Source organism: Rhineura floridana, chromosome 5 (assembly GCF_030035675.1).
Source record: "Rhineura floridana isolate rRhiFlo1 chromosome 5, rRhiFlo1.hap2, whole genome shotgun sequence".
Classification (NCBI taxonomy): Eukaryota; Metazoa; Chordata; class Lepidosauria; order Squamata; family Rhineuridae; genus Rhineura; species Rhineura floridana.
The window spans coordinates 169,964,008-169,991,683 of NC_084484.1; the positions used below are offsets into that span (position 1 = coordinate 169,964,008).

The window sequence follows — 27,676 nt, forward strand, 5'->3', positions numbered from 1 at the left end:
GTGTTGGTAAAGCTAGACTAGGGATCCTCTGCAAAGATATCCATATCCAAGTAGGGTTGGCAACTCCTTGCCTGGAATGCCCTGCCCCTACCTTTAACATGGCTGCTCCAAATTTCTTTATAGATGTGACCCTTCACTTCAGAAAGACATCTCAGAAATCAGTAAAAGTAAGAAGATTTTATGCTCTTTTTTTGTCTCCCCTGTGGGCTGCTTTAAACTCACATTGACAGCCAACCCAATTCCAGTAAATAATAACTGACAGAGAGAAAACATACATGGTTTGGTCTACCTTCAGAGGCAGCAGCTTGGGAACAATAACAATTGCAGCCACACTACGCAGTATGTGAATTCCCTTTTACCACTATTGGACAAGAACCAAACGACAAAGTGCATTATCAGTAGGTTTAAGAAGGTTGAGCGGAGCGCATGGAACCACTGTTGTTGCTTCTATGGATAAAAGGGAGTGAGATTAAAGGTAAATGAAATGCAAATAGAAAAAGAAAAACAAAAGACAGTGATGATTTCCTAAATGCAATACCATGCCAACCACAACAAGATTCCTATGAGTAAGGCAGAAAACTCAGCATCCCACAACTAGTCAGAATTCTTAACCAAAAACCAAACCTAAAAAAATCCTGGCACCCAGTCAGCCACGGTCACAGAAATCCCCATGCAGCACAGCCTGACCCAGGGGCTTCAGTCAGTACAGAATGCTGTGGCATGATTGCTGACATGAGTGAGACCCTATCAATACAGCACATAACACCTCTGCTCTGAAATCTGCAGTGGTTGCTGACTTGCTACCAGGCCAAGTTCAAGGTGTGCTTTCCATGTTACGGGTGCCACATAGTACTTGTGCTGCTCTTGTAAGGAATCAGTCCTTTAGTGTGGCAGCATCTACACTTTGGAACTCCCTGCCTATTGACATAAGGTAGATGCCTTCATTGCATTTTGGATACTCTGTTCATAGGGTTTTCGTGGTAAGAGATATTCAGAGGTGGTTTACCATTGCCTTCCTCTGAGTCCTCAAAGAAAAGGTCCTCAAATGCAAAGATGTATCACTGAACACTAAAGTCAGGATCATTCAGACCATGGTATTTCCGATCTCTATGTATGGATGTGAAAGTTGGACAGTGAAAAAAGTGGATAAGAGAAAAATCAAGTCATTTGAAATGTGGTGTTGGAGGAGAGCTTTGCACATACCATGGACTGCGAAAAAGACAAATAATTGGTTGTTAGAACAAATTAAACCAGAACTATCACTAGAAGCTAAAATGATGAAACTGAGGTTATCATACTTTGGAAACTTCATGAGAAGACATGATTCACTAGAAAAGATAATAATGCTGGGAAAAACAGAAGGGAGTAGAAAAAGAGGAAGGCCAAACAAGAGATGGATTGATTCCATAAAGGAAGCCACAGACCTGAACTTACAAGATCTGAACAGGGTGGTTCATGACAGATGCTCTTGGAGGTCGCTGATTCATAAGGTCGCCATAAGTAATAGTCGACTTGGAGGCACATAACAACAACAGATGCCTTCATTATACTCTTTTCAGCATCTGCTAAAACATGTTTGTATAGCCTACCCAGGCATGTAGAAGCTATGGTGTTTTTTATCTGTTTTTAACTCATTGTTGGTTTTATTATTTTAAATGTTTTTAAATGCCTGTCTTTAATTTTTTTTGCCAATAATTTTATTGTTTTAATTCTTTCTGTAAACCGCTTTGAGATTTTTTAGGTATACAAATGTTGTAAATAAAATACATAAATAAACTTTGGTGTCACTGTGGCCCTTGGGTCTCTTTCCACTTTTAGAACAAAGGAATGTGCCTTATACCGACTCAGGCCATTTGGTACTATCTAGCTCAATTCTGATGACATGGACTAGTATTGGCTCTCCAGGATTCCAAGCAATAGTCTTTTCCAGAAATTAAATTTTGGATCTTTGCATGCAAAGCATATGCCCAACCACTGAGCTACAACCCTTCCCCCATTTAAAAAAAATCTTTTAAAATTGTTCTCTTCAATTCACTAAAGAATGCACATCATACCTAGTGCAGATCCACACCATTCATTTAAAGCACATTCAACACATTCTGAAGCACATGGATCTCTCCACAGAATCATGGGAACTGTAGTTTGTTAATGGTGGTGGGAATTGTAACTGTGAGGGGGACACTACACTTCCCAGGATTCTTTAGGGGAAGTCATGTGCTTTAAACGCAAGTTGGATTTGTTTTAAACATATTGTATGGATCTACTTAATACACTTTGCCTGCATGTAAATCGTTTTAATTAATTTTTTAAACGGAAATGATCTATAAAGTTTACTGGGTGACCATGGGCTAGTCACCATCTCTCAGCCTAGTCTGCCCCTCAAGAGGAAAACAACAGAGGGGAACCATGAACACCTGAAGGAAGAAGGGCATACTTAAAATGCAGAGGAAATAATGATGTACAACAATAGTGTGAAATCAGATACTTATCGGGATATAGTATGAAGAAATATTTATATCAGCATGATCAATTATGTTTATTATTTACACAATCTCTAAAGATATTTATAGTGCAATCCTACATTTGTTTACTCAGAAACAAGTCCCAATGGATTCAATGGAGCTTACTCAAACAGGGAACCATGCACAGAACTGCAACCTCCAGTGATAAGGAACTTCATTGACCCAACCCAAAATTCAGAATCATGCCACTTTAAGCTGTTTTGCAACTGTTTATACTTGGTTTTATGGTTATTGGATTTTAAATGGATTTATTTGTTATTGTGAGTTGCCTTGGTTTCCACTCTGCAACGCTACTTCACAGGAAAGACTCCATATATACACACACACTGGAGATGTAAAAATACGTACACCCCATACAATATTTTATTGTCAAAACCAGTTAATTATTGCAGAACATTTTTTTAAAAATAAAATCAGTATTAGTTTTCTACATAATAAAAGCAGTGATACCTAAGTAAGCCCTGCCTAACTGGTTTATAAAATAGGATTGGAAGGAGAGAGAAAGATTTACAACACAAACACAATTCTTTGCTATGTTCACTCAAACGTCCCATCAATTTACAGCACAATCCTAACCATGTCTACTCAAAAGTAAGTCCTATTGAATTCAATGGGGTTTACTCTGGGTATGTGGGATTAGTGTTGCAGCTTTACTCCCAGAAAAGCAAGAACTGGATTAAAGCTTCATATTGGGAAGGTTTTCAAAACAACAGCCCAGGAAAATTTAAACTTGTTTGACTCCTGCACACAAGAGAGAAAAAGACTGAAAGCTATATACTTACTCAATTGATGAGATTTTCAGATAAGCAGGAAAAAACAAGTTGCCTGACTTGCAAAGCGCTCCAGGTACTGCCTTGTCAATCACCTGAAGGGCAGGATTATTAACTGAAGTTGTGGGGGGAGGTGCTTGATGTTTTGGTGTATACCTCGTGAACCAGACCACCTAGAAACTTAATTTTTTTTAATGAAAGCTGAAAGTCTGGAGAGTAAGGTGACTCACCCAGGGACCATCCAAAAAATCCGGAGTCTCTGGGTGAAAACAGGAGACCTGGCAACTCTACATGTGACACCACTTTTAAAACATCTGCACTGGCTGCCCATCTGCTACAGAGTCCGGTTCAAGATCCTTGTATTAATTTACAAAGCCCTAAACAACTTAGGTCCAGGACTGCCTGAACCCTTATATGCCAGCTCAGTCGCTGAGATCTTCTACAGGAGTGACTCTGGTTGCCCTCCAAGTTGGTGAGTCTCATTGAACATTTATATGAAATTGAGCCTTCTGTGTCAGCAGCCCGGTTCTCTGGAATGCTTTGCCAACAGAGATTCAGCAGGTGCCTTCTGTTTTAACTTTTAAGTGCCTGCCAAAAACCTTTGTTTCATCATGCTTATGTAGGCAATTAAGAACATGCATTTTTCTACAACAATTGATCTTTGTTCTTATTGTATATTTAATATGTTTTTTTAATTCTATGGTTGTTTTAAACATGTTGCAAACTACCTTGATGTTTTTAACGAAATAGTGGTATACAAATATTTTTATAAATAAATATGCTTCTTAAAGGAGGGCTTTTTTTGTAGTGGTGGCCCTGTGTAGATTTACCAACTTTTAAACAGGCCTATTTATTTCCATCTGCTTTTACTTAAGATGCTGGACTGGGCTATTTTAAACTATTGGTGTCCCTGTTTTAAATTGCTTTTATCTGATTTGTTATGCTGGCCTGTAAAAGTGTTTTCGATTGCTGTTTTGTAATTGTAAAAAGATGGTGTCAGCTGTATTTTAAGGGATGGATCCTGGCTTAGTCCTGCTTAAAGTGGTCCCATTGAAATCAGTGGGACTTAAATTTATTTATTATTTATGTATTTGTTACATTATTTATGTATTTGTTACATTTATGCCCCGCCTTTCTTTCGCCACAGAAACCCAAGCAGCATACATGTGGTTCCCAGGCAGTCTCCCATCCAGGCACTGACCAGACCCACACCTGCTTAGCTTTAGCAAGGTGGTGGCCTCAGGTGCCTTCAGACCATAGCCTTGGTGATGTCCAAATCATATCTTGTTCATTTCAAAGGGTCTACTCTAAGCATAGCTAGGGAGCGATTCTAACCGGGACTGGGAAGGCATGGCCAAGGCAGAAGGGATGTCCTGGCACAGCACTTTGGCCTAGTGTGGACCTCTCATTAGGAAACGATCCAGCCATGGATCCAGGTGGTCAATCTCTTGCCATGCTCCACCCCCCACACAAGATCCCGTTTCCGGCTCTTGCAATGACTACCACTAGCAAGAACACCAGCAGTTGCAATTGCTTGGCTGTACTTTCAACCAATCCAGCAGACAGAGCTTGGAAAAGTTACTTTTTTAAAACTACAACTCCCATCAGCCCCAGCCAGCATGGCCACTGGATTGGGCTGATGGGAGTTGTAGTTCAAAAATAGTAACTCTTCCAAGCTCTGTGGAGCCTCCCTTCCCCTCCCAGGACCCAGCAGAGGGGCACCTCCACACCATCCTGACCCCTTCCAGCAGCGCAGATGAAAGGTTAGGGTTGTACTGAAAGTCTGATGATGCCCTATGTTTTAAATCACATATGTGAGCTGTCTTATGTGTATGTATTTGGGGGAGGGGAATTTGCCTTGAAAGACAGTAGCACAGACATACTGGAAATGAAACAAAATCTAGAAGTTGGCTTCCTTCCCAACCCAATACCTTTCTTTTCCACCAACGATACCTTCTGCCGTCTCCAAGCAGGTTTCATTAAGAAGTTATTCAGCTTCTGAAATTACCTCTGTCTCTCAAGTTAAATGCTTTTGCATGCTTTCTCTCCTAAATTCTTCTCTTAACTCCCATGGAATCTACTCTCTCTTTTTTTAACCTTCCAGTAACATTTATCCTCAGCTCTTTCCACCTTTCTTAGCTGTTTTCAGAACTGTCATTCTCTTCTGACTCATTCTTTCACAATACAAATAGGCTCCAATTTTGCTCTTCAGAAAAGGAGGGGGAAAAAACCCTTTCCCTTGAGAACCACCTGCATTTTTATTTCTGCACCTCTTCCCATCTTTTCATTTCCATTTCCAAAATGGCTGAACTTACTCAGCACCCAATCCAGAGGAATTTAAGTGCATGGCTGAGCTATTAGGTTGATTCATGCATGCACTTGATGACTCACCATTTGATGACAGGCAGGTGAGGCTGGATTTACACATTCAAGAGAAAGAGGGTGTAGGTATGTGTAGAATGAGTTCCCAGATTGGATTGTACCACTTCAGGTTGTCTGAAAAGGGAAAGCTAGCAAATCTGGGAGAGAGAAATGGGCAAGGATTATTATCCCTGATGAACTAGTTTTCTTCTTGCAGGGATTGGCGTTGGCCTTTATTTAACATGGAATAATATTTGAAATGAAACACACACACTTCTTTTGAAGTATCATCAGAACCATTGCCATGGGGTTGGGAACAACAGCAAATCACTCCTTGAATTCTGAGTTTTAATTTTTGACACACTCACACACCGAAAATATGAGATAAGATTGGTCTGTTCTTGATAAATCCATGTTGGCTCCTAGTAATCACTGCACTGTTTTCAAGGTGCTTACAGAATGACTGCTTTATAATCTGCTCCAGAATTTTCCCAGGGATCAATGTCAGGCTGACTGGTCTGTAGTTCCCAGGTTTCTGCCTTTTGACCTTTTTGATCATAGGGACAATATTAACCCTCCTCCAGTCATCCGGAACTTTATCCATCCTCTATGATTTTGCAAATACAATAGACAAAGTTCTTCAGCCATTTCCTTCAATACTCTTAGGATGCAGTTCATTGTGCCCTGTAGATTTGAACTCATTCAAAGTGATTAGGTATTCCATGGCCATTTGTTTATCAATTTCATGCTGAAATCCTGCCCCTTCAACTTAACGTTTGCTAGGATGGCCATAGACTCTCTTTTGGGAGAAAACTGAGCCAAAGAGGGAACTAAGCACTTCTGCCGTTTTTGACATCTGTTATCATTTTGCCATCCTCATTGAGTAGCTGTACCATGGTTTCCTTTCTCTGTCTTTTACTGTGGACGTACCTGAAGAAAGCTTTTTTGTTGTTTTTAACATCTCTCACTAACCTCAGCTCATTCTCAGCTTTATCCTTCCTGAAACCATCCCTGCAATTCCGTGATACCTGCCTGTACTCTTCCTTTGTGATCTGGCCTTCCTTCCACTTTCTGTATGTGTCCTTTTTTTGTTTTCAGGTCATCTGTAAGCATTTTGTGAAGCCACTTTGGCTTCTTCTGCTATCTTTCCCCTTTTTTCCTTGATGGAATTGTTTGTCATTGTGCCTTTAGAATTTCCTTTTCTAGGAACTCCCACCCATCTTGGACTCCTTTTCTCATTAGGATTGCTTGCCATGGAACCTTACTCTCCATCATTCTGGGTTTATTAAAATTGGCTTTCCTGAAGTCAAAGGTATGCATATGGTTATTCTCAACTTTTGCTTCCTTTAAAATAAAGAACTCAAGAATAGTGTGGTGTATAATAAGAGGACATGTCTCAAGTAAGGCGTGGTATATCATAAGATGGCATATCTGGGTAGACTTGCCTAAACTAAAATGCTTTAAATTTAGTAATTTAGAAATTCTATGATTTAAATAGAAACAGAGGAAGACTGTTGATCAGATGACCCATCTGCTTGCTCAATCTGGTGCCCAGGAACTAAGTGCCAATGGGCAACTTCAATGACCCTACAGACCTCCCTTCTTAAATGTTCTTTGCCTTTAAATCAGGCTCTGACCAGACAGCCTTTCAAAAGCTCACCCTCGGCCCCAGCCACTTCTAAGTTGCAAATAAGGTGGCAACATTTCCTACTTTGCAAAGGACAATTCTCTATTTGCAAGTCTGCCAGAGGCCATTCCCCTATTTAAATATCACCACCCTTTGAAACAATTGGGTTGTATCCAACAAAGTGCTAAGTAAGGATTTGTCCAAGGTGCTGAAACCTATTCCCAACATAGGTTCAGCAGCTTGGATAGCTCCTTGAAAGTTCAGGCTGAAACCCAGAGTGGCTTCACTGCCCCACTGACATTGGAGACACTAGTCTCCACTGCCAGCAGAAGGTTTGTAACTATGTTGCTCCCCCCACTTTTGCTTCTGGTCCCACCCACCATGGGACCTTAGGATGATTCCCCAGGAGGGAATGGGGCCCTTGGTTTGAGAAAGGTTCCCCATCCCTGCTATGCACTGTCAAGTCTGGTGAAGGGGATTGCATGGAAACTCCAAAAGAACAGCATTCTTCTTACTCCACTTGTTTATACATCCACAGTGAGTAAATCGGGAAAAATCAGGGTGTATCCAAATAAACCATTCTGCTACCACAAGGGCCTATAGGTGTGCAATGCAACTTAACCCACCCTCTGCTCTGCCCCTGTGCACCCCATAAATCTGCTAAGGGGAGTTGGGGAAAACCCTGGAACAGATTTAGGGGTCACACAGGGAGAAAAGAGGGTGGGCAAGATCCATTGTGCTCCCAAGAACTCCTTGCGCTGGTGGAAAAGTTTAATTGGATACTGTCCTACATCAGAAGCTAATCAAACTATTTCATGGCTTCCTCATCATCCCCTTCTGAAGTTACCAGGCACTTGATGACTAAACACAGTCACATATTCATTCCCTGAAACAAAATTGCTTTTTGGATGAACGTTAATAATAACATTTCCTTCACTCAACTTGTACACCTTCCTTGCATTTTCCTCAGCCTCTCACTGTCTGCTACCCAGTATTCTCTGAAGACTGGCAGAGGACAGAATCAAGCGGCAAAGTCTTCAATTTGATCAGTCCCCAGGAGCTACTTTTAATCCCAGCCTGCAATATGGGACCCAGTTTAAGTTATTATATTGCAGAGGTCCATCTGTTCCCTTGTCTCTGCAGGATGACCAGCGGCAGATGATGCGCCGCTTGTGTATAAGTGGGGATTTCCAGCCATGCACAGCATGATATGAAAAAAATGGAAATGGACTGCCTTCAAGTCGATCCCAACTTATGGTGACCCCATGAATAGGGTTTTCATGGTAAGCGGTATTCAGAGGGGGTTTACCATTGCCTCCCTCTGAGAGGCAGTGACTGGCCCAAGGTCACCCAGTGAACTTCATGGCTGTGTGGGGATTCGAACCCTGGTCTCCCAGGTCATAGTCAAGCACCTTAACCACAACATCACACTGGCTCTCTACAACATATAAGGATGGAAAAATATGCACTAGATGAAAATCATTAAAAACAACTACTAGAGGCACAGGAGCCCTTGTACTCTGTTGTATCTGGAACTGCTCTCTCCTCCCCTCTCTCTTATCTGGGGCATAATTTCCCCCTTATCTTATTTATTACAAGTCTCTCCTTTCCTCAATAGAAAGATGCCATTGGTTCATCTAGATCTTGTCTACTCTGGTAGCCAACATGGTACCTGCCAGATGCTGTTGGACTCCAACTCCCATCAGCCACATCCAGCATGGTCCATAGTCAGGGATGATGGGAACTGTAGTCCAACAACAACATCTGGCGGGCACTATGTTGACTACCCTTGGTCTCCACTGATTGGCAGGGGCTCTCAAGGGTTTAGGGAAGGGTCTTTCCCAGCCCTACTGGAGGCATCAGGGACTGAATCTGGGACCTTTGAACAGGAATTAATGTATGTATTTATTATTTTCATTTCAGTTAATATATAAGTTTTTTTTAAAAGCTTTGGTGCAAAAAGGAGAGATGTTCTGGCTGCCAAAAGATGGTGAAGGGTCTATCCCATCGTCCTGGAAAAGGAAGGTTAATTGGTCAATATTTTGAGAATGCCCCTGGGGTAAGGAGGGAAGGGGCATGGTGTACAATATAACCCCATGTCAGCTGGACCAAACCTGGTACCAAGAAGATGTTTTGTACCACAACTGTCATCCCTGACCATTGGCTATGCTGCTTGGGACTGACAGAAGTTGTAGCCAGCAATTCTGGAAAAGCATCAGGAAGGCTTTCCCAGGTGATCAATGGAGGGATATGGCCAAAACAGAAGTCTTTTTACTGGGCTGATTTTTGATGGTGCTTTTGTATAGTTAGATTTTATTAATACCCATGCAGAGATTTTGGTTTGATTTTTTTTCATTGTGTATTGTTATTGAGACATAATTGAAATGTTGGATATTATATTAGAAATGTATTTGAAATGCTTATTGATTAATCTTTATGAATTGCTGCTATTATTTACTTACCTTGTATATTGTGCTGCCTGGCTCGAACACAATTTTCTTTGTGGAAAGATGGCATATAAAGTCTAATCTAATTTAAAATGCTTAGTAATTCAAAGGCATGAATCTCATCACTTGGAGAATGTGGTTTGTTTTCTCCAATAAATCAATGTGGGTTATTCAATCTTGAACAAAATGGTTATATGCTTGTCTCCTTTTCTGTGCACAAATATAATTTGTTAGTTCCAATATTAGTGCATATACACACAGCTTATTTTCCCTTTCAGACAGCTGGGATATCATTGACAGTTTTCAACATTCTGCATAACATATCTGTGCTGCAACTAACAGAACTATCCCAACCCAAGATTTGCCAGGATGAGCGAGTTTGGAATAGGCAGATATTGAATTGAATTGAATTGAAACTTTATTTTTACCCCGCCCTTTTTCCAAACTGGAACTCAGGGCGGCTTACAAATAAAACTACATGTAGTTAAAAACATAGAAAAACATACAATTAAAATACAATTGAACTATGCACAACCTTAAAACCGTAAAAGGCACTTAGAAATCTAAAAACAATTTAAAATAATACAGATAAAACAATAAAACAAGCCTTGTAAAGCCCAATCCTAAACACCTTCTATCCCAAAAGCCTGTCGGAATAAAAAAGTCTTTACTTGCTGACAGAAGGATGGCAAGGAGGGGGCCATTCGTGCCTCCCTAGGAAGGGAGTTCCAGAACCTAGGAGCAGCCACTGAGAAGGCCCTATCTCACGTCCCGACCAATCGCACTTGTGAGGGTGTTGGGACTGAGAGAAGGGCCTCTCCTGAAGATCTCAGGGCCCGGGCAGGCTCGTATAGGGAGATACGGTCTGACAGATAGCCTGGACCTGGGCCGTATAGGGCTTTAAAGGTCAAAACCAGCACTTTGAATTGTGACCGGAAACAAACTGGCAGCCAGTGGAGCTGTTGTAACAAGGGAGTTGTATGGTCCCTGTAACCAGCCCCTGTTAATACTCTGTTATTGGGCTGTCCTGGCTAAGTTGGGGCTATGCTAGCATAATTCTCTCAGCCGAGCTTAGCCAGGGCTGAACTGGCTCAGATGGGTCTCAGCTGGTGGAATGTAGGTCAGTGTAAGTCTCCAAAAAGGGGTTCTCTGGGGTGGGAGAGGGCAAGGAAAGACCGACACCTATTCCAAACCTCTTTCAGATCAGTCATATGACCTGGCAACTTGGCAGAATTTGCACCCAGCAAAAAGAGTGGTGTAAATCAAACTCTATTTCTAGGATGTACACCTTACCATGGTGATGGGGTTTGAACAGATCTGAGGTTTTAAACTTAGTGGACAGAGAACCAGAAGAACTATGGACTGAAGTCAGAGACATTATCAGGGAAGAATGCAAAAGGACAATGCCTCTAGTTAAAGAGAAAGACCTCAGTGGATAAGAACATAAGAAGAGCCTGCTGGATCAGGCCAGTGGCCCATCTAGTCCAGCATCCTGTTCTCACAGTGGCCAACCAGGTGCCTGGGGGAAGCCCGCAAGCAGGACCCGAGTGCAAGAACACTCTCCCCTCCTGAGGCTTCCGGCAACTGGTTTTCAGAAGCATGCTGCCTCTGACTAGGGTGGCAGAGCACAGCCAGCATGGCTAGTAGCCATTGATAGCCCTGTCCTCCATGAATTTGTCTAATCTTCTTTTAAAGCCATCCAAGCTGGTGGCCATTACTGTATCTTGTGGGAGCAAATTCCATAGTTTAACTATGCGCTGAGTAAAGAAGTACTTCCTTTTGTCTGTCCTGAATCTTCCAACATTCAGCTTCTTTGAATGTCCACGAGTTCTAGTATTATGAGAGAGGGAGAAGAACTTTTCTCTATCCACTTTCTCAATGCCATGCATAATTTTATACACTTCTATCACGTCTCCTCTGACCTGCCTTTTCTCTAAACTAAAAAGCCCCAAATGCTGCAACCTTTCCTCGTAAGGGAGTCGCTCCATCCCCTTGAACATTCTGGTTGCCCTCTTCTGAACCTTTTCCAACTCTATAATATCCTTTTTGAGATGAGGCGACCAGAACTGTACACAGTATTCCAAATGCGGCCGCACCATAGATTTATACAACGGCATTATGATATCGGCTGTTTTATTTTCAATACCTTTCCTAATTATTGCTAGCATGGAATTTGCCTTTTTCACAGCTGCCGCACACTGGGTCGACATTTTCATCGTGCTGTCCACTACAACCCCGAGGTCTCTCTCCTGGTCGGTCACCGCCAGTTCAGACCCCATGAGCGTATATGTGAAATTAAGATTTTTTGCTCCAATATGCATAATTTTACACTTGTTTATATTGAATTGCATTTGCCATTTTTCCGCCCATTCACTCAGTTTGGAGAGGTCTTTTTGGAGCTCTTCGCAATCCCTTTTTGTTTTAACAAAATGACTGAAGAAACTCTTAAAATGGTTAAAGACAGAAGGAAGGCAAAAGCAAAAGGAGACAGAAACATGGTCAGAATCCTAAATGCAATAATAGAGCGACTAGTACATAGGAACAAAGAGAATTATTACAATAGTTATTGTATAGAAATAGAGGAGGACAACAAAAAGGGTAGAACAAGAGCCCTTTTCCAAAAGATTAGAGAAATGAAAGGGAAATTTAAATGAAGAGTAGGAATGTTGAATAATCAACAGGGGAACACACTGCCTGACTGAGATAAAATAAAAGGAAGATGGAAGCAACACACTGAAAAACTATATAAAAGAGATGTAAGGATGACAGATTCATTTACAGAGGAACCATATGATGAAGAACCAGAAATTTTAGAATGTGAGGTGAAAGCTGCTCTTAAAATACTTGGAAGAAACAAATCACCAGGAACAGATGGCATACCAATAGAGTAGCTACAAGTTACTGAGATGAAATCTGTCCAAATTTGGACAAACATTTGTCAACAAATATGGAAAATAATGGCCCACAGACTGGAAGCGTTCAATATACATCCCAGTTCCAAAGAAAGGGGATCCCAGGGAATACAGTAATTATCAAACTATTGCCTTAATATCCCATGCAAGTAAAGTAATGCTCAAGATTCTACAGCAAAGGCTCTTACCATATACCATATACGGAGCAAGAAATGCCAGATGTCCAAGCTGGATTTAGAAAGGTAAAAGGTACCAGAGATCATATTGCAAACGTAAGTTGGATAATGGAACGGACCAAGGAATTTCAGAAGAAAATCACCCTGTGCTTTATAGATAACAGCAAGATATAGATTTGTTTGTGTAAATCATGAACAACTATGGAATGCTTTAAAAGAAATGGGGGTGCCACGGCATCTGATTGTCCTGATGTGCAACCTATACTCTGGACAAGAGGCTACTGTAAGGACAGAATACAGAGAAACCGACTGGTTCCCAATTGGAAGAAGTGTGAAAACTGGAGGGAGAAATATCAATAATTTAAGATATGCAGATGATACCATACTACTAGCAGAAACCAGTAATGATTTGAAAAGAACGCTGATGAAAGTTGAAGTGAAAAGCACAACAGCAGGACTACAGCTGAATGTCAAAAAGACTAAAGGAATGACAACAGAAGATTTGTGTAACTTTAAAGTTGACAATGAGGACATTGAACTTGTCAAGGATTATCAATACCTTGGCACAGTCATTAACCAAAATGGAGATAATAGTCAAGAAATCAGAAGAAGGCTAGGAATGGGGAGGGCAGCTTCAAATGCAAAGATGTATCACTGAACACTAAAATCAGGATCATTCAGACCATGGTATTCCTGATCTCTTTGTATGGATGTGAAAGTTGGACAGTCAAAAAAGCAGATAAAAGAAAAATCAACTCATTTGAAATGTGGTGTTGGAGGAGAGCTTTGCAGATACCATGGACCACGAAAAAGACAAATAATTGGGTGTGCGAACAAATTAAACCAGAACTATCACTAGAAGCTAAAATGATGAAACTGAGGTTATCCTACTTTGGACCCATAATGAGAAGGCATGATTCACTAGAAAAGATAATAATGCTGGGGAAAACAGAAGGGAATAGAAAGAGGAAGGCCAAACAAGAGATGGATTGATTCTGTAAAGGAAGCCAAAGACCAGAACTTACAAGATCTGAACAGGGTGGTTTATAAGAGATGCTATTGGAGGTCATTGATTCATAGGGTCGCCATAAGTTGAAATTGACTTGAAGGCACATAACAACAACAAATTTTCCTTCTGCCAGGCCCAGGCCAGCTTACTTGGCAGTAGCCCCACTCCTGAATGGAGTTTGGAATACGGGTAACTTAGAGCTTAACTTAAGATGGCGAAAATTCTGCCCGCTTCCTATACTTAGAATTCCTCTGTGAATTAAATAAACTTTGCATGTTTCAGATTGTGGTTGGATTGATTTATACAGACTGATCTGTGTGTATGATGGGGAGAGAGACTGGTGATGGATGGCCTACTCTGGGCTAAATGACTGTTTGGTATCTCCCAATTCAATTACATCACTCCATCAAGAAGCTTAATATTTAGCACATTTGTATCCCACTTTTCCTCCATGAAGCTCAGTGGTGCATGCATTGTTACAACACCATTATCCACACAATGACTCTGGTTATAGGTCCAAGGTTACCCAGGAAGCTTCATGACTTATCAGGATTCAAACCCAAGCCTGCTTGTTCCAAGGCCAATATGCTATTCACTACACCACACTGGCATTCTGTGAAGCAAGATTCTCCATCCCTAAGCTTCCCAATGGATTAGGCTACAGTGCACTTGCTAAGAGACTGAGCTATGAACAAGAAAGTCTCTGGTTCAAAAACCTCACCTCTGTCCTAAATACACTCAGTGAACTTGTGTAAGCTTGGTCAGCAAATCTGCTCATTTACAGCATGGGAAAAAGTGGGAGCTACAACAAAATGTTCCAGTGTGGAGTGCTCCCTGTCGATGGTCAGTCAGCTATGCCCTCCTCTACAATTCTCTATTCCATTTCACCTCCCTCTTGCTTTTCATTCCCTCCCCCAACAGCCAGCATTCCATTGCCACTGAGCATGTTCAGACCTCAACGGGCTGATTTTAGAGTTCCCTCTGCCTGAGGATTTTTCTTACCATTTTTTTTGTACTGGGCAAGCCTGCTGATACCTCTGTCTTGTACATGGATGGTGCTGTTTTGATGATATAAACAATGGCATGCATTCTTGCACATCAGCAACAGAAAGAATGAGAATAATACTGTGTCACCTTTCAGGGTGACAATTCCCGAAGGTGTGTAAATAGGTTGCAGCAAAAAACCAACAAAATGTCTTGTGGCATCTTAAAACCTAGCAGACTTCTGCCCAAACAGATCTATTAGTCTTTAATGAGACACAAGAGTCTTTGCTGCTTTTACATTACAGGGTTGTTAATTAATTTATTATTTTATTTATTATTTTATTTATATCCCGCCCTTCCTCCCAGCAGGAGACCAGGGCGGCAAACAAAAATGCTAAAAACACTTCAAACATCATAAAAAGACTTTAAAATACATTAAAACAAAACAACGTTAAAAACATTTTTTAAAAAAACATTTAAAAACATCTTTTTTTAAGAAAAGGGTTGAAAACATATTATTAAAGAAAACATATTAAAAGCAATTCTAACACAGACGCAGACTGGGATAGGTCTCAACTTAAAAGTCTTGTTGAAAGAGGAAAGTCTTCAAAAGGCGCCAAAAAGATAGCAGAGATGGCGCCTGCCTAGTATTTAAGGGGAGGGAATTCCACAGGGTAGGTGCCGCCACACTAAAGGTCCATTTCCTATATTGTGCAAAACGAACCTCCTGATAAGATGGTATCTGCAGGAGGCCCTCACTTGCAGAGCGCAGTGATTGACTGGATATATAAGATGGTCTTTCAGGTATCCTGGTCCCGAGCTGTATAGGGCTTTGCACACCAAAACTAGAACCTTGAACTTGGCCTGGTAGCAAATGGGCAGCCAGTGCAATTCTTTCAGCAGCAGGGTGACATGTTGGTGATACCCTGCCCCAGTGAGCAGTCTTGCTGCCGCATTTTGCACCAGCTGCAGCTTCCGGACCAGCCACAAGAGCAGCCCCACATAGAGTGCATTACAGTAATCCAGCCTGGAGGTTACCAGTGCATGGACAACAGTGGTCAGGATATCCCGGTCCAAAAATGGCCGCAGCTGTCTTATCAGCTGCAGCTGATAAAAGGCACTCATAGCCACGGAGGTCACCTGGGCCTCTAGCGACAAAGATGGATCCAGGAGCACCCCCAGACCAACTGACCAATAATCCGAACTTGGGAACCAGCAACCCACAGCGCCTCCATCTTGCTAGGATTCAGACTCAGTTTACTGGCCCTCATCCAGCCCACCACTGAGTCCAGGCAGCGGTCCAGGTCTTGCACGGCCTCTCCCAATTCAGATGTTATGGAGAAATAGAGCTGGGTATCATCAGCATACTGCTGACACCTCGCCCCAAATCTCCTGATGACTGCTCCCAAGGGCTTCATATAGATGTTAAACAGCATGGGGGACAAGATGGTACCAGGGGGCCAAAAGACAGTCACCCAATGGTATTCTCTGAGAGTGAACTTGGAGATAGGATCGGAACCACTGTAAAACAGTTCCTCCAATACCCATCTCACCAAGTCGGCACAGAAGGATACCATGGTCAATGGTATGAAAAGCCGCTGAGAGATCAAGTAAGAATAACAGGGTCGCACTCCCCGTACTCCCAATAAAGGTCATCCATCAAGGCAACCAAGGCCGATTCAGTCCCATAACTAGGCCTGAACCCAGATTGGGATGGGTCAAGATAATCTGTTTCATCCAAGAGTACTTGCAATTGCTGCGCCACAGCCCTCTCAATCACCTTCCCTAAAAAGGGGGTATTTGCAACTGGTCGGTAGTTGTCACAAACCAGTGGGTCCAGGGTGGGCTTTTTCAGGAGTGGTTGGATCACCGCCTCTTTCAAGGTGCCTGGAACCACTCCCTCTCGCAATGATGCATCTGGATCCACTCGGTCAACCCCCCTCGGCAAGCTTTAATAAACCAAGAAGGGCAAGGGTCAAGAGGACAAGTTGCTGGCCGCATAATCGCAAGCACCTTGTCTACGTCATCAGGCCTCATCAACTGAAACCGTTCCCAAGAAGTTGCAGCAGACGTTGCACTGAACACCTCATTGGGGACTACAGAAGATGTAGAGGGGGCATCAAGACTGCTACAGAGGCGAGCAACTTTATCCTCAAAGTGTCTTGCAAACAATTCACAGGGGCCTCCAAAGGGTCTAAGACTCCATTGCCTGGAGCTGATGTCAACAGACTCCTGACAATACGGAAAAGCTTCACGGGACGGTGACTTGAGGATGCAATGGAGGCAAAGAAGTGGGCCTTCTTTGCCGCCCTCACCACCACACAGTAGGCATGGTTATGATGTTTTAGTCATGCCCGATCAGCCTCACAGCACGTCTTTTGCCACTTGCTCTCTAGCTGTCATCCAGCCTGTTTCATTGCCCTTAGCTCACTGGTGTACCAAGGTGCAAACTGGACTCCACAATGCTGGAGAGGGAGCTCGGGGGCAACCGTGTAAAGAGACTGACGCATCTCATTGTTCTACAGCGTGACAAAGGCTTCAACAGGGTCACCTGCTCTATCTACTGGGAACTCCCTCAGGGCATTCAGGAATCCAGTGGATTCCATTAGGCTCTGGGGGAGGACCATCTTAATCTGTCCACCACCCCTGCAGGGAAGGATCGGAGCCATAAGTCTAAACTTCACCAGGAAGTGGTCTGACCATGACAATGGGATGACATCCACCCCCCTATCTCCCTTCCTCCATCTGGAGCAAAAACCAGGTTGAGGGTGTGCCCTGCCCTATGTGTCAGGCCAGTGATGACTTGAGACAACCCCATGGTCATCATGGAGGCCATGAAGTCCCGAGCCAGAACACTAGAGGCAGCCTCAGCATGGAAATTGAAATCACCCAGCACTATCGTTCTGGGCTCCTCCAACACCACAGCCAAGACGGCCTCCGCCAGCTCAGTCAGAGAGGCTGCTGGGCAGCAGGATGGACAGTACACCAGCAGCAACCCTAGTTTACTGTCTCCTTGGCCCGACACCAGGTGCAGGCCCTCACAGCCAGCTCCAAGACAGAGTGGTTTCCTGGTGACAGAGATGGAAGTTCTGTAGACCACAGCAACCCCTCCCCCACATCCCTGCAGCCTGTACTGATGTTGCACTGAGTATCCAGGTGGGCAAAGCTGGGTCAGATCAACTCCTCCCAGCTCACCCACACAGGTCTCAGTAATGCACACAAAATCGGCACCTTCATCCACAATCAAGTCATGGATGAGAGTGGTCTTATTGTGTACCGATCTGGCATTAATCAGCAACACACACAGGCCAGTGGGCACAGCAGATGAGCAATGAGGAACCCATCCATGAGAGGAGTGGCAGCAAGGAACAAGGCGCAGATAGCCTTGTCCTCGTCTTGTACGGTAATTCACCACACCCCCATGGCTATATTTCCCTCTACCTGTGATCACTGAGATTGGGGTGGCATCACCCAAGTTACTCCATACTAAGACTCCTCCTAAACAGCTGATATGGACCAACACGATCCCACCAACAAAACCTGCCGAAGTAAATTATCCCAGTCGGCCTCTGTGAGAACTGGGAACAGTCATACCCATTCAAACTTTTTCACACAGAGCCCATCTACTCCCTGTCCTGCCTCACACCCAGGGAGGGCCCTCCTTCTGCCAGTTACAGACTCTCACTCTGAAGGCATCTGGTGACTTTCTCCTACCATTCAGTACACTGCACAGGCTCTCACCCTTTGCAGGAACTACACATGCACCACACGCCCTCCCCACCACCAATCTCCTTTAGATTGGTTTAACAGAAAATTAAAGCAAACAAAAAGAAAGGTGATAGAAGGTAATAGAAGGGGGTAGCGCCCCCCACCCTCGGGACTCCCTAAGGGACTCTCCAAAGGGCAATTCCCTTTGGTGTCACCCCTTCGGTGGCGACCCTGCCGAAGGCAGACCCTTGTTGTAAGGGTTAAGAAGATCATGGATGTAAACAGTCCTGTGACTATACTAAAAGGTATGTAAATACTTAGCATTAATTAAATCATCATCATCTTTATAGGTATGCCAAAAACAAAGTGTATTTTTAAGTTCACCAGTCCAGGATTTCCTGTATAATAATGCCATTCTATAGATAACAGAGGACATTTTCTCCTGTGGTCTCCTGTGAACAGTTCATGGCTTTCTCAGCAGCCATTACAATGGGAACATTTGTGTTACTCACCTGGGGGGGAGGGGGTTATTCACACTGGAGATAAATAACACAATGCTGCACTGCTCTGTGGTAGAGTATCTGCCTTGCATGCAGAAGGTCCCAGGCTCAATCCCTGGCAACTCCAGGTAGGGCTGGGAGGGACCCCTGCCTGAAACCCTGGAGAGCCACAGCCAGTCAGTGCAGATAATACTGAGCTAGATGGACCAATGGCCTGACTCAGTATAAGGCAGCTCCCATGTCACTTCACAGATGAATGAACTACTTTGCAAATACCAGAATTTCTTGCAGGCTGGCACACGTTTGTAAGGATCATCTCAGCGTAGAGGATACATTGAGTCCAACCTTACAGGCACCCAATTTGGTTCAACTTAGCAACATTCTCTTAGCCTGGACAAGAAAATACAGAGTCCTTCCTCTGAACTTGGCCAACAAATGCCAATGGAAAGGCAGGGGAAGGGGTGAGGGTGCTTGCATCTAAGCGAAGGGTGCCACGATTAAGTAGTCCAAGTGGGGCCCTGCGACTAAAGGTTGCACCATGGGGTGCTTCTGTTCAGTGTTCCTGACAATCTATTCCATACACTAAAATCTTGGATTTATCCACGGATTGTTGTAGGCAGCTTTCACGTTCATCCCTGGGATATTTAAAAATAGCTCCTCAGTGTGGACCAGAAAATGACCTATCCAAACAAGATTGTTCCCTCTTTATAGCTATGTGCCTCTTCCTCCATTCTCCTTGGTAGCCACACTGTTCAATTTCCTCTGCCACCCAGTGTTCAGGTTTTCTCCCTCTCAACAGTCAATCACTGTTCCACGGGCACTGCACACACTCAGTCCTCATGGGGCTGCTTTATGGGGTCCCTGTGGGGGGCCATAGCTCAGAGGTTTGCATGCAGAAGGTCTCAAGTTCAACCCTTGATGTTTCCATGTACGGCTGGGACAGATCCCTATCTGAAACTTTGGAGAGCTGCTGCCAGTCCGTGTAGACAATATTGAGCTCAATGGACCAATGGTCTAAGGCAGCTTCCTATGTTCCTAGAAAACGGGAATTTTCGCCTATTTTGTTTTGCCAACCTCAAAGTTCTCCCGAGACTAGTGATATGCTCCTGTTGTGCATGGTTGGTGTAGTTTTGGCTACAAGCATGTGAACCCTTGAAGACCTGAGATTGGCATTACTATAGATTGAAAGTTAACTGTGTTAAGCCAACAGCTCTCAGATCTTTTTTCCTTTTTTTGCTCAAATAGGGGGAGGCATGAAAATGGTCTAGGGGGAAATCAAGGCTGGTGAGGATTTCTTAAAGGATGCAGGGGTGTGTGGATTTACCGCTATCTGTTATATTTATTAAAAGTATCCTTGAATTGCCTTCATGCCCACAAAGCATCAAGCCTGTAGGGAAGGGTAGGGTTCCTCCCCCCACAATTTCCCCCTTCCTTTTTAAGAATATGAACAAAGAGACTGCCCTCCCCCCACTCCCCACCATTCTGGAGCATTCTGAGGGGGAAATGATGGCTGCCCCACACACACACACACAACAGCAGCCTCCTCCCACCGGCGATGCTACATATGAGGCATTCTGTGGGAGGGGAGAAATAACGACAGGAGGCCAAGACAACCACCAAAAAGAGCTTCTTGATGCCCTTAGAAAAAAAAAGGAAAATAAAAGGCCCCACCCCCAATGGCAAGCTCACCTCTCCAACCCTTTCAAAAAGTTGTGCCACTCCTCAAAAAATTAAATATGCCCTCCAAATGTGCCCCCAATGAGGTGGTGAATGGTGTGTGGGGGGGATATTTTCAGCTCAATGCTAGCAACTTAATTTTTATATCATTCAACATGCATGGCTGTTTACATAGTAAAAGAAGAAAGGTCCCTGCCCCAAAGAGCTTACACTCTAAAATTCTGCATGGGGGGGGCGGTCTGTGGAAGATGGAGGCAGGGGTACACTGGAGAAGGATATCTGCTTATTTCAATAATAGAGGAAACCGGGTGTCTAAGTATTCAAAATGTACATTGTCTCAATGATCTTTGCCACAGCAGTGTTAGGGCAGGGGTGGGGAAGTGGTGGCCATATGGGTGTACTCATCAAGGATCTCAGGGGGTCTTAGTTCCCCTACTTTTTTGGGGAGCAGGGTCCCAGAAGGGTCCCTATGTTTCCAGCAACCAACCGACATGAAAAGGGAGTCACTGAGAAGAGTCTTCTAACATGCTTCCTTGTACTTTACTGCTGATTGGAGCCGATCAGAGAGAAAGAAGGTGAGTTAAGCATTGAGAAAACTTTTCAGTGGCTAACACTTCCCCCTTTTATGCTGATTGGCTCCAAGAGATTCCTGTTGTTGTGGGAGAAAGCACTAGCAAGGATCTCATTCTCAAAAAAAAGGGTGTGTGTGGCTGTGACTACCATGAAGGAATCCTGCACTTTTGAATTTTCCACTACACTACTGGGTGGCCCTCCAGATGTTGCTGGACTCCAACTCCCATCAACCCTAGCCAACATAGCCAATGATCAGGGATGATGAAAGCTGTAGTCCAGCAACATTTAGAGGTCCCACAGGTTCCCATCCTCGCTGTAAGGTAAGCCAGTACTGTTAAAGGCCACGCTTTATATTTTGAATTACATGTGAATTCAAAAATTCAAGGAAAGATGTTGTTCATCTTCTTCTTTAGGCCCATCCTCTTCGTGGCAAATATTTCTGCATAACAACTGCTGTTCCCTCATCTGATGCCTTCCTTTTGCATCCCATAATACTTCCCTAGTTCCTTTATTTTAAAACAAGCCTTACAGACACCCAGTTTACTTCAGGTTAGCAACATTTTCTGAGCTGAAGAATCCACACCATTTCAGAGAGGTCTTTCTTCTTCACTTGGAAAGTTATGAGATATTACGCACTGCACTTTATTTCTAGAGAAAGAGATTCTGGTGCTCAGATCTCTCTCAAAACACCACCCACTGATATGGAAGACTTCCTTTCTAGTCCCTGATGTGTGGAAACTCTATAGTTATTCAGTGGCGAGCAACTTGCACTCTGCATATTCTCTGGGACACTCTCATTTAGTCTTTCCTGATATATTAAGGGGTTGGGCCCAGGCATTTGGAAACAAGTGCTGGGGCCAGAGACAAATTAGCCCTTGATTATTTTTATTATAATTATTATTGCAATTGCTTTTTTGTCCTACACTTCCTCCAATGACCTCAGGAATGTGTACACAATCCTCACCCCTTTTATATTTGCAGCACTTTGAGGTACTTTTGGCTGAAAGATGGTGCCTGGCCCACTGTTACCTAGTGTTCATAGAATCATAGAGCAACAATGCTGACCAGAAATGTGGAGGGTTCCTTGACCCTCGCTTTCCTCATCCTTTATCTGAAATTCATTGCAATCTAACTCATTCCTTTACAATCCCAGAACAAGCTCACATCTCCTCTGGTGACAGGTCCTATGCTGCGTGCAGGATGAGCTGGCCCCTTCGTTGAAGGGGAACATGATCAGCACAGGAATGGAACAAAATGGTACCCAAATGGCACAAAATAGATTCACAGCTGATGATTGTATGTATACCCTACATGGTTTTATACTGCTACATTAGTGTTGACTGCATTGTATTTTATTTTGTATTACATTGTATTTTACTGCATTTTAATGTGTACGTCGCCTAGAGTGGCTTCGGCCAGATAGGCGACACAAAAATTAAATTTATTATTATTATTATATGGAAGGGGCCTTGTAGGCCATTGAGTCCAACCCCCTGCTCACAGTAGGAAATCCACAGCTAGAGCATCTTCTGCAGATAGCTGTACAGCCTCTGCTTGAAGACATCCAGCGAAGGGGATCCCACCACCTCCCTAGGCAGTCGGTTCCACTGCCGAACTGCCCTTACTGTCAAGAAGTTCCTTCTAATGTCCAATCTGAATCTACGCTCCTGCAACTTAAAACCATTAGACCTAGTCCTACCCTCTGGGGCAGCAGAGAACAAATCTGTACCCTCCTCTATGTGACAGCCCTTCAGGTACTTAAAGAGTGCAATCATGTCACCCCTCAGCCTTCTCTTCACCAGACTGAACATGCCAAGTTCCTTCAACCTTTCCTCATAAGACTTGTTCTCCATACCGGCTATCATCCTTGTCGCCCTCTTCTGAACCCGCTCTAGCTTTCTATATCTTTCTTAAAATGAGGCGCCCAGAACTGAACGCAGTATTCCAGATGAGGCCTGACCAATGCAGAATATAGTGGGACTATTACTTCCCTCGACCTGGAAACTATAGCTCTGTTTATGCAGCCCAAAACTGTGTTTGCCTTTTTTGCCACAGCATCACACTGCTGGGTCATGTTCAACTTGCGATCCACTACAATTCCAAGGTCCTTCTCACACGCACTACTGCTAAGCCGGGTATTTCCCATCCTGTACCCATGCATTTTGTTTTTGTGGCCTAAATGCAGAATCCTGTATTTGTCTTGTTGTGGCTGCACATAGATTTGAACCCAAATTTCTCCAGTCTAAGTCCAACACTCCAACCCTACACCAAACTGGCACCAACTCTCTCTTACTAAAGAAAAAGTCGGCATTCAAGCTATACCCATCAACAAAGCAAGCTGCCACACCCCCAAACCCACCTGTACACAAAGACAGTCTTTGGACACCTTAAAGTTAAACCATGTTGAACTAGTTAAACTATGCAATTCACTCCCACAGGAGGCAGTGATGGCCACCAACCTGGATGGATTAAAAAAGATTAGACAATTTCACGGGGGGAAAGGCTATCAATGCCTACTAGCCATGATCGCTATGCTCTGCCTCTATAGGTGGAGGTGGTATGCTTCTAAATACCAGTTGCTAGGAACTGAAGGATGCTTTTTGCACTCAGATCCTGTTTGCGGGTTTTCTATAGGCAACTGTTTGGCCACTATGAGAACAGGATGCTGGACTAGATGGGCCATTGGCCTCATCCATCAAGCTATTTTTATGTTCTTAAAAACTAAAAGTTTGTGGAAAATGCTTGGGTAGGCTAGACACTACTTTATCAGATATACAAAGGACTGTATGCATCTGATGGAATGTACCCTAGCTCACCAAAATGTTTCACCCATAAATCTGCTAGTCATGTGGCATCTTAAAGATTTCTTTTGTGTTTGTTGTAACAGACTAACCATAGAGTCAGAGTTGGAAGGGACCTTAGAGAGCACTGAGTCCAGCCCCTTGTTCTATGCAGAATCTGCAGTGCAGCATGCAACTACAACATCACTGTCAGATGGCTGCCCAGCCTCTGCTTAAATAACTCCAGCAAAGGAGATTCCGGCACCTCCTGAGGAAGACTGCCCCACTGTTGAGCAGCTCTTATCAGGAGGAAGTTTCTCCTAACGTTTAGCTCAAATCTGTTTCCCTGCAATGTCCACCCACTGGTTGCATTCCAGCCCCTCTGGAGCAACAAGAGGACAAGTCAGCTACAACATCTTCTGAGTGACAGACAGCCCTTTAGATATTTGAAGACAGCTCCCCTCTGGAATTTGTCACCTTCACCAGAGTATAGTTGAACCAAGATGATACAAAAGCAACGCAGACCTCCTTTAAGGAGGAAATGGGGACTCCGCCACCAGCACCTTGCATCTATCTAATCCACTTTTACAAAGTTCTCTTAGAACAAGGAATCCCGTTCTTTAGCTCCTTCACTCTCCCAGTTTAAGACCTGAACAAGGTCACCCGTGCTGGAGCTGTCCACCTACCGCAGAGTGCTGAAATGCACCCAGAAAAGCACTCTTCAAAACAGCCTGCAGTTAAGAAGAACTTCCTATAGAGGGAGAGTTTTGCCAACACGGCTGGAAATGAATTGTTGTCAGTTTCTGCCAGGATCTTAGTGCTACGCTATGGAGAACTCATGTACTTAATCCCACCATTCATCAAATGACCGATATGTTTGGAAAAAATAGAAATCCACAACCACGAATCAGAAGCTAGCTTTGATTATTCCACTGCAGCTCTTTCATGACTGAGCCACCTGCCTGGTAACCCATTCGTGAAGCTGAACCTCAAAACACAGCAAGACATCCTGTAATCCAGTTCAGGAAGCAAGTTTAATCATGCTGCAGAATCCTCACTGGGCACAATTCAGCCAAAATTAAGCACGTTTAAGATCCCCACTGGGTTTAATGGGACACTTAAGCACGTGCTTAAGCTCTCCTTGTGAAATCAACAGGTCTTTAACTCTTGTTTGCTGTTTTCCTGCTCTGGATTGTCATTTAGAAGATAAAAAGAGGGGAAGACTGTAATTATGAAAGGCAAAGCATACTGAGAATTTGACAACCAGACTTAAACTTGGCTGTTTTGTGCCATCAAGAGCAACAGGGCTTACTCCTTGGTAAATGGTTTTAGGATTACTTTTGGAGACTGTAACAATGCCTTTTGCCACATACAGAAGGATGAAAATGTCCAATGCAGTCTGACTATGTGCAAACGTGAACTAGGAAGGAGAGTCCCTCAGTTTGATGCATTGCATAGCTGCAAGTTCAACAGAAGGTCTGGAATACTATTCAGGCTTGATTCACAACATACTATTTTGGATACAGCATGGCATGCAGTTGTGGCACAAGAATTCAGTGAAGGTCAATGCAAAGCTGAAGAATCCCACTGTGTGCCTTGTAGTTTTTAGGGTTGGCTAGTGTGGTGTAGTGGTTAAGGTGTTGGACTACGACCTGGGAGACCAGGGTTCAAATCCCCACATAGCCATGAAGCTCACTGGGTGACCTTGGGCCAGTCATTGCCTCTCAGCCTCATGAAAACCGTATTCATAGGGTCGCCATAAGTCAGAATCGACTTGAAGGCAGTACATTTACATTTTTAGTAATACACAGAACCAAGCCAGGTTCTTCGGAAGTTAAGCTTGAATGACTCTGTACACGTAATGCATTTTGGACAGAAGTGGTGGAAAGTTCCTAGTACAAACTTTGGCACAGGTTGTAGGGGGACAGAGTGTGGATTTCATTAACAAGCAGGAGACAGTTTGGGAGATAAACTAAGGTGCTGTGGGAATCAATGTGGTGCTTTTGGGTTGAGGAGGGGGCTCCGCTGGGCTTCTAACAAATTAGCCATAGAACAATGTTCTCAATTCAGCTCTGAACAGGTGAAGTAGTAATAATGCCAAAATGCCTCAGAGCATGAACAGAGTGCTTCTTACTAAGTAGCTGCAATCAGAGACACCTGGACCTTGCCCCCTTTAAAGCTATACAACCAGTAATACAAGATGTGATGATGAAAACTGCTTTGGATGTCTTTAAAGGGGCAATATAAATTGAGGATAGGTCTGCTGTTAGGCATGATAGTGAAATGGAGCCTCCATGTTCAAAGGCAGTATACCACTGACCAGCAGTTGCCAGGGAGCAACAGCAAGACAGAGTCTACAGCTTTTATGCTCTGCTTGTGAGCATCTAATTGACCTCTCTGGGAAAAAGGAAGCTTGGTCTGATCCAGCAAGGCTCTTGTTATTTTCTTATGAATGAGGGATAATGAAAGGTTATGACATTGAGGGAGGCTTGAATCTAGGAACAAGCAAGTCCTGGAGCACGGTGGCCTCTGGCATTCCTTCAGAAGCAGGAACTCGTGTTAAGCTGAGATCCGAAGTGGAGATTCAGGCTATATTTAGGCGGTCAGGTGTACATAGTGTGCTTTACAAAACAAACACCTTTTCCTGTGATCTGATCATTTTTGCATACTTATCCCTCTTCTCTCCCTGTGTGCCAGGTGGGAAATACGAATGGCTCGACCCCTGGATCCAAATCCAAATCCCAAGCCCACCCCACCGCTCTCTCTCAGCCTCAGTTTCCCCGTTTGTAAAATGCAGCCGTGCAGAAGGGCGAGGGGCACGTGGCACCGGGGAAGACCCAGCCAGCAAGGCAGTGGAGGCGGGAAGGCTGCCCAGCGCCCTGCGCAGTCCCCCCTCCCCCACAGGAGGCGCAAGCCTAAGCTCTGCGCGGCAAGCGCTCACTTTTACGCACACGCGGCTCCTCCTCGGGCGCCTTCCGCCTTTACCTGCATTCCTGAGCTTGCGGTTCTTGAACACTGAGACGATGACCAGCAGGCTGCCCACGATATCCACCACGGTGGTGAAGATCAGCACGCTGGACAGCGCCGTGACCACCCAGCCTGGCCTCGGGTCTGCCCCAGCCGCCGCTCCTCCTCCTCCTCCCGTTCCCGCCGCTTCCTCCTCCTCTTCGTCCCCTCCCTGGGAGAAGCCGAAGCCCCCTCGCCCGCCCAGCCCGCAGCAGTTTCTTAGGGACCCATTCTCCAGCATCGCGGACCCCTGCGCCCCCAGCCCGGCCCCCCTGTTCCCTCTGCTCGCATCGAAAAGGGGCGCCTCGGGACCTTCCCCTCTTCTCGGCCCTGCCCCAGTGCGCTGCCTCCGCCGACTGCCCGGCTCTCATGAGCGGGAAGGCTTTTAATGGGCTGCTGCCCACTCGCCGGGGGCCACCTCCCTCCCTGGGGCAAGGAGGCGAGGAGGCGGGGCTTCAGGCCCTGCCTGGGCGGGGAAAGCCGTCCCAATCCCCGCCCTTTCTCATTCTACTCCAGTAGGAGGGAAAGGGGAAAGAGAGGAGGAGGGGTCAAGGGACGAGGCCCCACCCACCAACGCACTGCCCCTCCTCCCGCGTAGGCGGGGTCTCCAGGGCTCCAAAGTAA

At 44.3% G+C, this 27,676-nt stretch overlaps 1 protein-coding gene across 1 annotated transcript in view; it reads right to left on the reverse strand.

Annotated features, from left to right (window-relative positions):
- The window catches only part of MTNR1B (melatonin receptor 1B), a 65,183-nt gene extending 37,890 nt beyond the window's left edge, over positions 1-27,293 (reverse strand). Inside the window, exon 1 of the mRNA XM_061629617.1 lies at positions 27,032-27,293. Within this exon, the coding sequence (XP_061485601.1) occupies positions 27,032-27,293 (262 nt within the window). The remainder of the gene's footprint in view (positions 1-27,031) is intronic.
- Positions 27,294-27,676: the final 383 nt, after the last annotated feature.